The 16,558-nt window shown below is 40.8% G+C and overlaps 1 protein-coding gene across 5 annotated transcripts in view; it reads left to right on the top strand.

Annotated features, from left to right (window-relative positions):
• Positions 1-16,558, top strand: part of ADAMTSL3 (ADAMTS like 3) — a 516,054-nt gene that overhangs the window by 346,586 nt on the left and 152,910 nt on the right. For all 5 annotated transcript variants that reach the window (XM_056572133.1, XM_056572130.1, XM_056572132.1 and 2 more), the window contains exons 8-11: positions 4,319-4,393; positions 8,599-8,756; positions 11,389-11,500; positions 15,875-16,013. In XM_056572133.1, the coding sequence (XP_056428108.1) occupies positions 4,319-4,393; positions 8,599-8,756; positions 11,389-11,500; positions 15,875-16,013 (484 nt within the window). The remainder of the gene's footprint in view (positions 1-4,318; positions 4,394-8,598; positions 8,757-11,388; positions 11,501-15,874; positions 16,014-16,558) is intronic.

The following is a 16,558-nucleotide window of genomic DNA, read 5'->3' as shown; positions in this document are numbered from 1 at the left end:
GTGGGCACTTAAATCCTGGGTTTTGCACAGAAATATTTCCAGAACAAAAATACACACAACATGTTCTTAAGTGAATTCTGAAAATCCCACACGAAATTAGGACTATAGTACATGTCAAATGCGGCATTTTGGGATCCCACAATTTCCCAATGTTGTGTATTTCTTCCCAATCAAAATACATCTATACCCAAGTCTTGTGTACCTCTAGGTGTAAGTCTATGGAGATTAGGATCACTCACTTTCAAGCTTTTTGCTGGAACCTGTACTATGATAAATTGATAGTAGGCTTGGAAAGCTGGAATAGTCCAGGGTAGTTTAAGTAAACCATTCTGAAAAATATTTGGCCTTAAATATCTTTGTAGTGGCAGAGTTCCACTCAGGACTGGCATGCAGAACTTAAATTTGACTCTTTGAATTTAACTGAGAGAGCTTATTTGTGAAAAGCAAGATGCATGTCAGGGGCCCCAGGCCTGAGATCCATCTCCAGCGATATTGAGAGATGAAGAACAGTCTCTGCAAAGGTATTTATTACCGCATTTTAGCAATTTCATCTCTTTTACAGCAGTGTGATCGGTTGGTTGACATAGCAGTGGGAGAGAGACAGCATTTAGTGTGCAGTTAATTCATAATTCAGTTGATTTTGTAAATAATATAGAACAATATTTAAATATTGTTATTAATATTTATCAAACTGTGTCAGAGAGAAACTGTCTGATTAGTCCATAGCAACCAATCACCACTCAGCTGTCATATATTAAAGGACATCTGCAGCCTAAATACACTTATTCCCTATCCACAGGGTATAAGTGTTTGATTGCGGGGGGGGGGGGGGGGTCCGACCGCTGGGACACCCCGCGATCTTCCGAATGAGGCCCTGGCATTGCCGTGCTGTGCTACAGCTAATGTGTGTAGCGTCGACCTCACTGAGGTCAAGGGTATGCCTCCTCCCCATACAGCTCTACGGGGGAGGCGGGGATGGACAAACCATAGAGATACATGGAGAAGGGAAGACGCCGTGGCCGGCATGCCTCCTGAACGGGAGAGCCACTGCAGAGCCGTGGCCCTGTGCAGGAGACCGCGGGGGGGGGTCCCAGTGTTTGGACCCCCCATGATCAAACACTTATCCTCTATTCTGTGGATAGGGGATAAGTGTATTTAGGCTGCAGATGGCCTTTAATGAGCTCTGTTAAAATAAAAGTTGAGCAGAGATTGGTTGCTATGGGAAAATCACACAAGTTTTGTCTCTGACAGATAAATTTGAGCCAATGTACTGTATAGAATCTTATAGTCCACAGCAAGGAAAATAGAAGTCCAGCGCAGGCTTCATGCAATTTTCTTTATTTATGAGTCAACAGACATAGACAATGTACATAGTGACGCGTTTTTGCCACGGTACGCAGCCTAAGGCCAAAACGTGTCACTTTGTACATTGTGCATGTCTGTTGACTCTAAGAAAATAGCATCAAGTCTGCGCTAGACTTCTTTTTACATTGTTGTGGATCTTCGAAGAGGGATTGGAGTATCCCTGTCCGGGATGCAGAGGAGGCAAGGGGGTGAACTGAAAATCGTCTTGCTTGTGAGAATCTTATAGTGTGTTATAGTAGGATTGTGTCTACCTATTCTTTTTAAAAGCTTGAAGTGCTACAAGTGCATAAAAATTGCAAAAATGTCACACAATTAGTACACTGTCCATCGCAGTCCACTCATAAGAGATGGGCCAAATCAATGTCCACCAAAGCTTAGGCAGAACCGAAACTTCTTCTGTCTTCTACCTGGACTGTCACACCCAGTGTCCATCAAGGAGCACAAACCCACTGTCGCATCTCAATTTAGACGACATTCCCCTATTGACACAAGATCCTAGTGGTACCTGCTGAAGGGAAACAGTAACTATTATATAACCATATGTAAATTATGTGTATTTATATATTCTTGAGGTGTTCACAGTCCTGTGAGAGAGGGAAACACACTAAGGTAGGGAGAAGGGAAACAGTGGCGAGGTTGCTAAATGTTTTGTGTCGCAACCCCCAATATAGAGAATTGGGATTGGAATCCTGTGGGTCCTGCAGGAGCCGATATTAAACTTGCAGGAGTGGGCAGTTTTTAGTCTTGCAGGGTCGGAAGCAGGTGGTCACAGAAAATACACCGGGTCCCACAAAATCCTGCACAGTCCTGCAAATCTCTGAAATGACACAGGGGGCTATTTAAAGTGGTACTCCACTGGAAAACATTTTTTTTTTTAAATCAACTGGTACCAGAAAGTTAAACAGATTTGTAAATTACATCTATTTAAAAATCTTAACCCTTACAGTACATTTCAGCTGCTGTATGTTCCAGTGGAAGTCCTTTTCTTTTTTAATTTCTGTCTGATCACAGTGCTCTCTGCTGACACCTCTGTCCATTTTAGAAGCTGTCCAGAGTAGGAGCAAATCCCTATAGCAAACCTCTCCTGCTCCGGATTGTTCCTGACATAGACAGAGGTGTTAGCAGAGAGCACTGTGGTCAGACAGAAAGGAAATAAAAAAATAAAAGAACTTCCTCTGTAGTATACAGCAGCTAATATGTGCTGGAAGGATTAAGATTTTTTTAATAGAAGTAATTTACAAATCTGTTTGATTTTCTGGCACCAGTTGATTTAAAAAAAAAAAAAAATGTTTTCCAGGGTATTACCTCTTTAAATGGCACAAGGTAATGATGAAATGGTACTAGCGTGTGGTGAAATGGCATGGAGGATAATGAATTTGCACAGGGGGGAGCCAGTATGAATGGAATACACACCGAGTGGGGGCAGGAGTTGGAAGAAGCAGGATTAAGAAAACAGTTCTGTGCAGTGCTCTAACCCAGTGCTCTGTTTTGCTTAATAAGAGCAGATTATTATTTTAGCATTAAAGGGGTACTCCACTTTTTTTTATCCCACTGGTGCCAGAAAGTTAAACAGATTTGCAAACTACTTCTATTTAAAAATCTTAATCCTTCCAGTGCTTATCAGCTGCTGTATGCTACAGAGGAAGTTCTTTTGTTTTTGAATGTCCTTTCTGTCTAACCTGTCTGCTGACACCTCTGTACATTTTAGGAACTGTCCAGAGTAGGAGAAAATTCCCATAGCAAACCTATCCTGCTCCAGACAGTTCCTAAAATGGACAGAGGTGTCAGCAGAGAGCACTGTGGTCAGAAAGAAAGGAAATTCAAAAAGAAAAGAACTTCCTATGGTGCATACAGCAGCTGATAAGTACTGGAAGGAATAAGATTTTTAAATAGAAGTAATTTACAAATCTGTTTAACCTTTCTGGCACCAGTTGATTTAGCAAAAATGTTTTCCAGGGGAATACCCCTTTAAAGGGGTACTCCGGCGCTTGGACATCTTATCCCCTATTCAAAGGATAGGGGATAAGATGCCTGATCGCGGGGGTCCCGCTGCTGGGGACCTCCGTGATCTTGCACGCAGCACCCCAGTTAAAATCAGTCCCCGGAGTATGTTCACTCCGGGTCTGATTACTGGCGACCACGGGGCCAGCGGCATGGAACGTCATGCCTCCGCCCCTGTGTGACGTCACGCTCCACCCCTCAATGCATGCCTATGGCTCCCATAGGCTTGCATTGAGGGGCGGAGTGTGACGTCACACGGGGGCGGAGGCGTGACGCTGGTAATCAGATCCGGAGCGAACATGCTCCGGGACTGATTTTAACTGGGGTGCTGCGTGCAAGACCACGCCGGAATACCCCTTTAAGCTTATAAATGTTATTACAAATTTAAAGAGGATAGTACAGATGATAATGTACAGTACATCCAATCTTATGCATTCATAGATGATGAACATTGACAATACAGGTAAGTATCAAGTCTAAAAGTATTATGGTACATTACAGATGATGTCTGGTGACATGAATTGAACATCTCACAAAGTCATATAATAGTTCACAGCAGAATGGATCAGGGACATACAAGGTGTCCAGGTTTCCTCAAAGCATAATCACATAATCCACAAAATACCAATGAACCAATGTAAGTCAACATGTCTCCTTGACATTCTAAACTACAGTTCTTCCTTTTGAAAGATAATTGTGTTTTCTAAAGAAACACCACTCTCTAGTTATGGGTTTCATTTTAAGAAATTATGGGAGGCCTGGATGTTATTTTCTCCTCAACTTCATCTCTGGAAGAAAATAGTATTTTTTTGCAATTCTTAGATGTTCTTCTAATGTAAAATGCATACACCTGTGTTATTATTCAGCCAAATAGCCGCTAGCACTGCTCCAGTCACATGATACTCTCAACATCTGTTTCGATCAATGTAATCTCCTTTTTTTCCCTCTGCAGGAGAAGAGACAATAATTGCTGTACCGCATGGAAGTCGCAGCGTGAGAATCACAGTGAAAGGACCAGCTCACGTTTGTATGAACCATCCTACATTGCATGTGTCAGTTCAGGGCTGAAGTGATGTTGATTTAGCTTGAAGCAAAAGAGTTAACACAGGACCGGACACCTGTTTTCCAGTTCTAGTGGAAGTTATGATGTCTTAGGGATTAGCTACAGTTACCTTGTAGTGATTTGCAATGGTCTTCAGTTCTTGGGAGTTCCTTCCAAGTGCTCATGTAGCTTTTTTAAATGTTGGTCTCAATTTTAGAATGGAGACACCTGGGGATACATTACCATTCCAAAGTTGGCTCCTATGTCTGGTAAAGAAGACATTGGCACTGGTGAATACTTGTTGGGTGGCAGGACCATTCTAGCTAGCACAGTGAATGAATGTACAGAAGCAGAATGCTTTATGTGTCATGCTTTTTTCCATCATATTTAATTTCTATATGAAAGAATACTCCACTCTGTAGCATGGCTTTTCTGCAGAAGTTTTTCTGTATAATATAGAAAAAAAAACATCCATTCACTGTTTAGCATAGAAGAAAATTACTACCCACATTTCTTATCTTTAGTATGCTGTAATATACCTACTTTCTTTTCAGACTAACGTCTACTGTTCTGATTCTTCTTGGTGCCCTCTCAGTCTGTGGCCTCACCTTGTTTTCTTTTCAACTTCCTATCCTGCTGAGGTTTAGCAGTACCCTCAGCCAGTACCAACATCCTACCGAGACAATGCTTGACTATACTTCCAAGAGGTTTTAGCTAAATTACTAAAATGTACATGTTAGGGCCCTAAAGATTCTGATTCAATGACTAGCAGGATCCAGTCTAACATGTTTAAAGGGTATTATAGCCGTCCTTTATTGGCAAATGCTAGGGGAAACAAGCATTGGGCATATTGAATTTTAACATGCCCGATCCTTTGTTATTAATAGTGTTGTCAGGAACCGGACTGGTATGTGGGATGGATACGGGTAGTGGATCCCCCGTGTCAGTGAGGCGATGGTGTGGGCCGTACAAGGGGAACGGAATCTAAGAGGTTACTGGTTTTCACCAGAGCCCGCCGCAAAGCGGGATGGACTTGCTGCGGCAGGTAGCCCCCAGGTCGTTCAACCCGATAGCGACTCAACCTCACTGAAAGCTGAGAAAGGCGCGGTACACAAGGACTAGGCAAGGCGAGGTCAGACGTAGCAGAAGATCAAGGCAGGCGACAAGGTTCGTAGTCAGGGGCAACGGCAAGGGGTCTGGATACACAGGCTTGGGAAACACACAGAAACGCTTTAACAGGGCACAAGGCAACAAGATCCGGCAAGGACAGGAAGGGGGAGTGGGTTTATATACGTTTAAAGGTGATTGGGCCAGGCACCAATTAATGGTGCACTGGTCCTTTAAATTTAAGAGAGCTGGCGCACGCACGCCCTAGAGAACGGGGCCGCGCATGTCGGGAGGACACAGCAGGCAGGGAGAGGTGAGTGGAACGGGATGCGACCCGCGGGCGGACTTGTGCCGCCATGCGGATCGCATCCCCGCAGGCAGCCCTGAAGCAGCGCTCCCGGTCAGAGGGACAGACCGGGGCGCTGCAGGGAGGAACACGCCGTGAGCGCTTCGGGTCCTGCATCCATCCCGGAGCGCTCACGACGTGTGCCTCCCTGCAGGTGCCCCGGTCTGTCCCTCTGACCGGGAGCGCTGCTTCAGTGCTGCCGGTGGGGATGCGATCCGCATGGCGGCACAAGTCCGCCCGCGGGTCGCATCCCGTTACAAGTGTCACATATATGGCCACCTTGAGACTCACAATCACATTTTAGCTGATGGCTGCTGCTATCATATACTTGAGTTAATGGAATGTCTAATCCAAGATGTAAAAAATCATAACTAAAGATGAGGGAATCTTTTTGGCAAAAAAAAATTCAGTTTGAGAAAAATTTGGGTTTGGTAGAATTCAAACTTTTTGTGATTGATTTCAAGCTTGCTTTGTCCCTGTTCCTATATGCTGAGTGGACCGGAGGTAAGCAGATATGCTTTCTGCATTGCAGTTTCCACTCACTACATTCACTGGGACTGGTGCTCTTCACCAAGTCCAGCTGCTTAGTGTACTGTACAGGATCAGGGACTGCCTTTGACAGGAATACCAGTACTTTGTGTGGGCTAATCGGGACACTCCCAAATCCAAACCCGGATCTGAAGCTAATTAAAACTAATCTGACCTGATAAAATCTCTGGAAATTTGCATAAACTTTCCCATCTCAGAAATGGCAAAATCTTAAAAAAAAAAAAAAATGAATTGCTGAGTAGACCAGTAAAAAATATTTAGCATCTACAGATCTGCAAAGAGTATTATACATATTGATGCGTTCCACAGATATGATCTTGAGATGATGGAAAATGTACAAAAATTATGTGCCCTATTTGCAAAAGGTTATTCCCTTTCGTGTATTTAAACAGTTACAAAATAGCAAAAACTCATGTGCACTGACATCAGGCAAGATCAAAGAGGGTGTAATTTAAGTATTGGATTATATGGTTGTAGTTTTCTCAGGAAAAACCCGTGCAGGTGTCTGTAATAGCTCCGAGTGTCATCCTCCTCTATGTATGTTTGGGGCTAAATTTGGAAACCCACCCCATTGCTGAGGGACAGACTGGGCTTTTCTTTATTTCTTAGAAATACATTTACACAAAAAGGTATGATTTGCTTAAAATATATAAGTTTAAACTAATGGTTTCTAAAAACCTTGCAAGCTACATCTGACAATGGTTATGCATTCTGCTACTTTGTGAAACAATGAAGTAGAGGCTTCAGGGATCTATGTTAAAATGTAATAATGTGCATAATTTAATAATATTAATTAATTACCGTGGAAAACTTTTTTTTTTTTTTAAATCAACTGGTACCAGAAAGTTAAACAGATTTGTAGATCACTTGCATTAAAAAATCTTAATCCAGTACTTTTGAGGGGCTGTATACTAAAAAGAAATCAAAAAAACAAATGCATTTCCTCTGATGTCATGATGACCACAGTGCTCTCTGCTGACCTCTGCTGTCCATTTGAGGAACTGTCCAGAGCAACATATGTTTGGTATGGGGATTTTCTCCTGTTCCGGACAGTTCCTAAAATGGACAGCAGAGGTCAGCAGAGAGCACTGTGGTCATGACATCAGAGGAAATGCATTCCTTTTTTGGATTTCTCTTTAGTATACAGCCCCTAAAAAGTACTGGAAGGATTAAATTAGAAGTGATTTACAAATCTGTTTAACTTTCTGGCACCAGTTGATTTAAATAAAAAAAAAAAAAAAAGTTTTCCACGGTAGTACTCCTTTAAAGCCAAAACAGAGGTGGTTTTACATTCTAAGATCTATAAATATACTCAAACCACAAAGACAATGTATTACCTCCACTTTACCAAGTGCTAAAATGCTGTGCACACGATGCCCTTGGGAGAATGGGTTATGAACAAAATACTGTATGATGATATAATTACCTAAGACAAGATAACAAAGGGGCTCCAGTGGTAATCTGAAGCATATTACCCGTGTGTTCTTATGGACTCGGACAGTATTACTTAAAATCCCTCTGTATTCATCCAATTTTTGACTAAGTATCCATTTGATTTACAGTAGTGTCTTCTCTACAGGCTCTTACCTTAATTTTTGTTTACATTGTAATTTATTGCACTAACCATATCTTCAAGTACCTTAACTGAGATTTTCCCACCCCATCTGACATTTGGCCATCTGATATGGATATAGTTGTTTAGGCAGCTATTTGATGCAGGCAGACTGTGCATAAGGATCTATACTGCTTTGTTGAGTGTAGGAATGAACAAGAATACAAACCTCAGTCTTGGATCTAGCTGCCACATAATGAGCTAATTTGTTTTTTTGTCCAGGTAATTTTTTATATTCTTGGTAGGATTTCTAGAGCTGCCCTTTAGTCCATCAATATCATTCATTAGCCCTGGACGGTGGGTGTCCATTTGCCCATCCATTAAAGCTGCAGAAATCAGGTCTAGACACAATGACAAATTTTTAAAAGTAGGTGTGGTCTTAAGGGAGTAGGTGTGGTCTCCAGTATAATACAGATAAATTAACAGGAAAGCCATAAAATGTTGATGATCATGATTGAGTAGGGTCCTCTTCCAAGTTATGCCATATAGTCTCATTGTAACTTGTTTAACCATTATAGAAATAACCCTATATCTGTCCATATAAATGTTTTAAATTTGTATATTTCTCTTTTTTAGTCATTGAGTCAAAAACCTTACAAGGTGAGAGTGGGGAACACAGCTTTACTAGTCCTGGAACTTATATAATCGAGAATACAACAGTAGAATTTCAGAAGGGATCCGAAAGGGAAATCTTAAAGGTGCCAGGTCCATTGCGTGCTGATTTCATTGTTAAGGTAAGTCCTGGTTTTCTTTTTCTTTAAAGGTTTTAGTGAACTGGGGCATCCATATATGACAAATATGACTTTAAGGTCATGAATTGATAGAAGTGAATTGACATTCCATGAGATAGATATAGAATTCCCAGAAACACAGTAAAGGGATTTTTAACATTGCTCATGAATACATTTTACTATTTTCTAAAGTTCCAAGAAAGATGCAGTCGGCAATACTTGGTGTAATGGTCAGCTAGGCGAGGTAAATCTGTGCAGTAAACGGCCCCCTAGAAGCTATAGTAGGTCTATCCGGTTGCTGACACGCAGGAATCAGGTGTAGTAGAAGATATAGTATACACTAGAAATGCGGAGCACTCACCCAGACTTGCTTGCAATAGCTTCTTTATTGTTCACATGAACATGCAGGGTACAGCATGCAGGGGAGCAGGTGGTGAAGACGCGGGGGTATGGAGCTGGCCCGCACCTGCTCCCCTGCACGCTGTACCCCGCATGTTCATGTGAACAATAAAGAAGCTATTGCAAGCAAGTCTGGGTGAGTGCTCTGCATTTCTACTGTATGCTATAAATTTTACTATTTTACTACAAATAAATTCACTGGCTGATTTAGTTGATTTAAAAATGTTGCAATTTAATGTGTCAACCTTGACTGTAGCGGATATATGTAAACATTGTTGCTGCAGTCCGCTCTGTATAGGATCCACCTCTATCTTACAGCTCCATATAGTGGCAGTGTGATCTGTGCATACAACAGTTTCCTACATTTTAGAATTTTAGAGGGTTCTTGTGGTTCAGACCAATGAATGCATTGTTTGGATCCTAAGATGGTTGCCCCCATGGTGCAGGTCTTGAAAACATTGTATATAAGAAATTAATTAATTCTGGCCTTCTTAAGCTAATAATAAAAGTATCAGCAAGAAAACTTTGACATAAAAGGTTTAAAAGGCATCTAGCAATGAAATGTGTAGCAATTGTTCACTTCCTTATGTTACCTTTCCTCAGTTTTTGCTACAAATATGTCTCTTTGCCATGTTCCATGGTCTTTTTTTACAGCTTTTAATTAGGAGCAAAATTAAGTTTTCAGAGCTTAAAGCCTTCCAAAAACTGTCTCTAGAGGTAGCAGGAACACACATATCTGCCAAATCTCTTTAGACTTGTATGAAAATTAAATCATTTTATACAGTTTTAATTATAACATACTAGTGTAGGATATAAATGGAGCAGGTAGGTTAGTGAAAAATAGCCTTCACTTTCCCATTAGCTAAGATTATTGCTCCCTTGGTGAATATCACGTCCAAAACTGTTTTATAATTATTGTTGTGCGTTATTACTTAACACAGAAATATGAGGAAATTGAGACTTTTTAATCTTTACCAGGAATGTTTGACTGTAAGCTGTGTGTGTGTGTTGTATGTGTTGTATGTGTGTATATGATGATTGATGTTTTGGCTTTGGCTAGGTTTAGTGGGTCACAAGTAGCATTTTTATTAGTATTTTTTATTACACAGACAATGGACACAGACAAATACACCTAATATGCTGTCAATTAGGGGAACTGGCATCCTCAATCTGGATATGTGTCCGAGACACTAAGGCTTGTGCGAGATCCTCCCGCACCAAAGGAAAGAAAGGGTCTTGCACAAGCCTAAGATTCTTACCTTATATGCAGCACATTTTATGCTGTGGATTTCATCTATTTATGTTGACGAAATCTGCAGCATCAAATTTGCAGTGAAAAATCTTTAGCAGGTAATTTGCAGCATGAAATCCAAAGATTTGCTCCTTTCTTTGTGTTCCGGATCTACTTCTGGGTCCTTTGTTCTAAATATCAGCGTTTGGTCGACTTAATAAAGTCAAATGTTGACTGTTTATCAGGCAATTCATGTTTACACTGTCAGAACGGTAATTAAACATATTTATATTGATAAATTTTATATGTTTATATTTAGTTTGCATAAATTATTATGCACACTTCAGCTAAATGGATATTCTCAAGGATCATACTTAAAAACGTATTCCATTACTTTAAAACTTATTCCCTATCCACAACATAGGGGAAAAGTATAGTACTTCCCCACAATAGCCTGTATGGAACCCTGGTTCTCTACGTGCATAGAGCGGGGTCGATACACCACCTCAATGCATCTCTATGGGAATGCCAAAGACACAATAGTTCAGCATTAATCTTTCTCTCCCATAAAGGATACAGGGAAGGGTGTGTTGACCCCACTCCATGCACGAGAAGTGCTAATATGATGCTGCGCAGGAAATCACGGGGATCCCAACGGTAGGACCCTCCGCAATCAGACACTTTCAAGGTAGCAGGTTTGTAAGACTGGGAAAAGTGTGGAGCCATTAATTGTGATTGAGTATGAAGGTGGCAGCGGCGATGTAGTGATACGTAGTGGAGACGTAAATTGTGATTAAGTATGAAGGTGGCAGCGGTGATTGAGTATGATGGTGGAAAAAGATGAATTCAGCTTTTAAATGTTGAATGGTGTTGACACTGCTTGTGATCTAAAAGGCTCTTCTGTGCTATTACTTCTACTGACATAAATGCTAAGCTAACATATCAGCATGTGTAAATAAATATAATAATATGAACATTAACACTTTTACATAAAACATTTTCCAGACCAGGTATGTGTCACCTAAAGATAGCGTGGTGCAGTTTTTCTTCTACCAGCCCATTAGTCACCAGTGGAGACAGACAGACTTCTTTCCTTGTACTGTAACCTGTGGAGGAGGTGAGTAACTCAGGAACATTTCTTTCTTTCACTTGTTGCTCAGAAATGATGCAATATTTTAAGAAAATATATTTCCATTGAAATAAGTTCCAACTCCACCCAAAAAAAAAAGTTTTAAAACCATGGAAATGGTTTATGATCCAAGAATGGTGTGAAGAATAATGTAATTTAGTGTACAGTGATTCCTTTCAGATGACAATTTTCGCGGTGTATTATTTTCAGGGGGTAACTTCATCAAGAAGGATTCATGAGTCAAGATTGTGTTGGAACTCCTTTTGACGTCAGTTGTATTTACAGAGCAAGCTCAGAGTAAAGCACAGAAGCTGCTTGGAGTAATTAGGTGCTGGGTTATAGACATGACGGAGCACCAGATGACCACAGGAATAGAACCAGAAATGTCTTTGTAATGTTTATATAGACATTCCACAGCCTTGTATTTATTCATAGATATATTCCATTATTGTAACCTACTGTAGCTTTCTTATTTCACTAAAAACCTAAAGACATGATTTGGGCAGCCATAAAGAATTTCATGCCTCTCCATCTATGGGGATGGGAAGGGAGGATATGCATTACTATGTTGTGAAGAGGAGAGGAAAGGTACAGCCGTATATAATACTGCTTTTGCTTTCCCAGGCTTGCTGTAGTTAAAAAAAAAGCCAAAATACTTTTTATCTTTTATACCACACAGAGCTACAGTATGTTTAGTAGGATAATGATGTCACTATAGCCTACCCGATTCCTTCCATTTCAAGTATTTGCAGCACACCTAGTGTCACAGCCCAGGTGGAATGCCAGTTATAGAGAGGGTACCTGTGGACAGGTTGGACATTGTGCTGCCATAGCCAGTTACAGACATGAGAGTTACCACAGTTTTTTCTTTGTTCTTGGGGGGCTGGAGCAGGCCAAATACAGAGTGGTTCTGGTAATGAAGTGTGGAATAAGCAACAGGACACATAGGTTGACTTGATAAAGACAGAAGGCCCATGTTTACTATTGCAGATGTGAAAAAATTCTAGTTGCACCCTGACTTTAGAGTTGTATGGTTAGTTTTGTACAGGTCCAGTCCCTGACCTTCTCCATACCAAAGGATTTACCTCCATAGGCTCCAGGTGGGTTTTCTCAAGAGTTGAAGTTTTCTCAACACTGTGCAATGCCCAAACTATGGCAACTGGGATGTAGCCTTTCCTTCTGTCGTAACTACAAGGCCTGACCTAAAGCCCAGAAGGAGCACTGCAATCAATATCCGGTCTCCACTGTCAACTAAGGAAGCAGAGTAGTACTTTTTTTTTGCCCCTAATCAATTTTGCAGAAAGCCTACAAAACCCCTTTAGGGTGTGTTCACATAAGCGTATTCTGTTTGAAAGGGGCGGTCCCTCCGCGGGTTTTTCACAGCAGATTTTGGCAGCAGAATCTCCACTGTGAAAAATCCGCCTCAGACCTCATTGAAGTCAATGGGGTCCGCAGCTTTTTTTTTAACAGCGGAGATTCCGCTGCTGAAAATCTGCTGCGGACAGCTTGCGGAGAGCCCTCCCTGCTGCGAATTTAAAACAAAATGTGCTTGTGTGAACAAGCCCTAAAGGGTTATTTTGTTGCAATGGAAAGAATGTAGGGTTAAAAGCAGGGCTGAAATATCTAAATATTTGACATTACGTGAGAATGTCAAAGGATTGGTGAGCTTTTTAATGGTGATCTACAATGGTTGCCATCTAAAAACCTCTCTTTCTTATTAAATCCAATCAGAATTTGAATAGGAAAACAACATAGTTTGGCTGATCCAATCTTGACCTGTGTGATCGGTACTTATAATTTTGTGCATGAATAAGGAAGGAGCAGGTCAGTCTAGAAAGGCAAAAGCCAAGTGATACCATCTTCTTATTGAAATGCTATTTAAATGCTTTGTATTCATTTAAGAAGAAATATTTCCGAGGCTGCACAGGTTTGGTCCTCTCCCCGGTTTTGGATTGCTGTCTCTATGGGAGATCGCCTGACATGCCTGCACCTAGCAGAGGTGATGCGGCCAGCCTTATTAATCTTTTCACGTGAAATTTTGCTTTGTAACAAAATATATTTATATGGAAACCAAAAGGGACTGAAAACAGACATGAGTATTCAAAGCAAAACCTCTATCATAAGAATTAAGGTGTAAGTGTGTTTCAACTAGATAATCAATTTCTACAATATAGGCCTCTATTCTGCCTAGTCTGAGGCCGAATTCCACTGTAGAGAAATCCTGTCTGCTGAATACAGGAAACACATGGTCATGTCATTATAACAGCTTGTGCATGAAAGCCGAGGCACACTGCGCTCATCTCTGCTGGGTTCAGCTTCAATCGCACAGCACCCTGGGCTTTGTAGTTTCAGTTGTGCTCCAAAAACTGGTAAATTAATTTCAATATGCTTAATTTGGAAATGTCTTTATCTTGCCAAACATGCAGATGGCTATTGTGGTGTACATGTTACCATTGCCGGTCATTTCCTCTAAGCTGGAAAAACATTGTATTGAAAAGAAAATCTGTTTAAAAACATCTAAAATAATATTTTACAGCATTGGACTATTATTTGGAAAAGGGAAAACTATTTTTTAAAGTAAAACATAATTTGGGGGAAGGACCGGTTTTAGGGCGGGTTTGCACACAGTATTTTGGTCAGTGTTTTGGTCAGTATTTTTTAGCCAAAACCAGAAGTAGAACACTTACAGTTAAACTATAAGGGGAAGATTTGCACCTTTTTCCAGTGTTTTAGACTTTAAAAACTACTACCATGTTTTTGGTTACAAGGACCAAAATACTTAGTGAAAACTTAGCCTTACTAGTACCTCAAATGGGATATTTTTGTAGCGCGCTCATATTAGTTTTCATGTCTGCTGCAGAAGAGGTTTGTGAGTCCTATTCTTTAAGAATACAGAAGTATTGTTCTACATTTTCCTCATAAGCATTGAAAGACATTTTGTTGATTAACTGTTGCTGAACTCAAGAATAGGAATATGAAGATTAGCAAATATAAAGACATTAATAATGATATTACCATGAACTGTAGCTACATTGGGACATGTGAATACAGTTATCTGTACTTAAAGGGGTACTCCGGCCCTAAGACATCTTATCCCCTATCCAAAGGTCCCGCCACTGGGGACCCCCGCAATCTCCCATGCAGCACCCACCGGCTCCGTGGTCGTGAGGCTTCAGACACGGAGTGATCATCGCTTCGTGCAGCTGAGACAGGTGGCTGCATGAGAGATTGCGGGGGGTCCCCAGCAGCGGACCCCGGGCTAAGATGTCTTAGGTCCGGGGTACCCCTTTAAAATGCACCTGTCATATCGCAGAAAAAAAGTAATGCTTATATATGTTACTCACTAGGTCATGCAGATTCTTAACAAGTGTCTAGCTTCTGTATTTGAATCGAAAATCCCTTCGTTCTGCTGCTCACTCGTTCTGACAGAACAAGAGTGAGCACAGAAGAGTATTAGTCCTGTCTTTATTTACTTGAATTTGTCCCAGCCTGTGCTTCACCTGGGACAAAGATGATGCTGCAGCCAGACAGGATTATGTTCTGGATGGTATGTGGACCTCTAGTGGTCTTTTTTGTAAGCCATTATTTATATAAAAAGGAGCTAAAAAAAATTTTCATAAAGTATATTAGAAAGGTTAATATTTTGCCAAAATGTACAACATATAAAAAGTTTTAGATTCGGACAGTGCCCATTTAAATTAGACTATAGGCGAACCTAAGAAGATGCCATGGCCAACCAGGCTTCATAGGTCCATGGTCAACCAGATAACACAGTTATATGCTTGTTAAAATGTCTTTTGACTACATAGGGGCCCCACTCTGACTGCCCATTAATATGTAAATTACTGTAGTTTGCAGTGTGAATTTGTTGATAAATGTGTCTGCAGTGTCATAAAAGGCAAAACTTTACTTAACAAGTTAGTTAAAAGGAAACCACAACTGAAAGAAAAGAACAGATCTGGAGCACTCACCCAGTTCTTGATTGTGGATACTTTATTGATGGATATCCAAAAGGCTTGAAAACTTAAAAAGTACATACAAGGGAGCAGAGGCACAGCTGTGCCCCTGCTCCCTTGTATGTACTTTTTAAGTTTTCCAGCCTTTTGGATATCCATCAATAAAGTATCCGCAATCAAGAACTGGGTGAGTGCTCCAGATCTGTTCTTTTCTTTTCCGTTTTGGTTTATCATAGAAGCTTTTTCGCTTTATCCGTGAAGCACCACGCTATTTTATGCATTAACTGCTGAATTTCGGGACACACCTGCCAGTGATTCTAGGCTTGCTTTTTGACCAGTGCCAGGTAGCTACCTTCTATTGAACTGCTTAGTTAAAAGGAACTCATGTTCTGTATTGCATTTCCAGGATATCAGCTGAACTCTGCAGAATGTATTGACATCAGATTTAATCGGACTGTCCCTGATCATTATTGCCATTACTACCCAGAAAACAAGAAGCCTAAACCCAAACTAAAAGAATGTAACATGGATCCCTGTCCATCCAGGTTGGTAAAACAATTTATATTCATGTGCAGGAATTTCTCTAAATTGTCTGGTGAAACACAGGCTGAGAAATTGGGTTTGTGATGTGGCTGAGTAGATGTAATCTATGCTATCTGGAGGTATGTTGCCTGTCACGATGAATGGATTCCAAAACCTGGAGAGGAAGTAGAGGCTGACACGAAAACAGTGGAGGAAACACTCCAGAATATTTCCACTTCCTGCTCTATTTCTTTAAATCTATGCTAAACGCACCTCAGCCTTTCCTTCTGACACATATGTGGTAAGCTTGAGAAAGTGCAAGGCATTAGTAGTTCTTACATGAAAGTTCTGAAGTAAGACCACCCCTGTCTGAACATTATTGTCTGCGGGGAAACACGCATGGCTGCTTAGTCAAACCAAATTATAATCCCATTCATTAGAATTTTTGCAGAAATTTGCTTTATTTGGGAAATCAGATGCCCAGACTGACTGCTGTTTCCTCTCAAGGAGGAGAACCCTAAATCCCTTGTCAATGCGGCCCTAACAGAACAGAACTTCAAGCCCCATC

This window comes from Hyla sarda, chromosome 4 (assembly GCF_029499605.1).
Source record: "Hyla sarda isolate aHylSar1 chromosome 4, aHylSar1.hap1, whole genome shotgun sequence".
NCBI lineage: Eukaryota > Metazoa > Chordata > Amphibia > Anura > Hylidae > Hyla > Hyla sarda.
The sequence above is the reverse complement of the archived record's forward strand: the minus strand, read 5'-3'. Positions and strand labels throughout refer to the sequence as shown.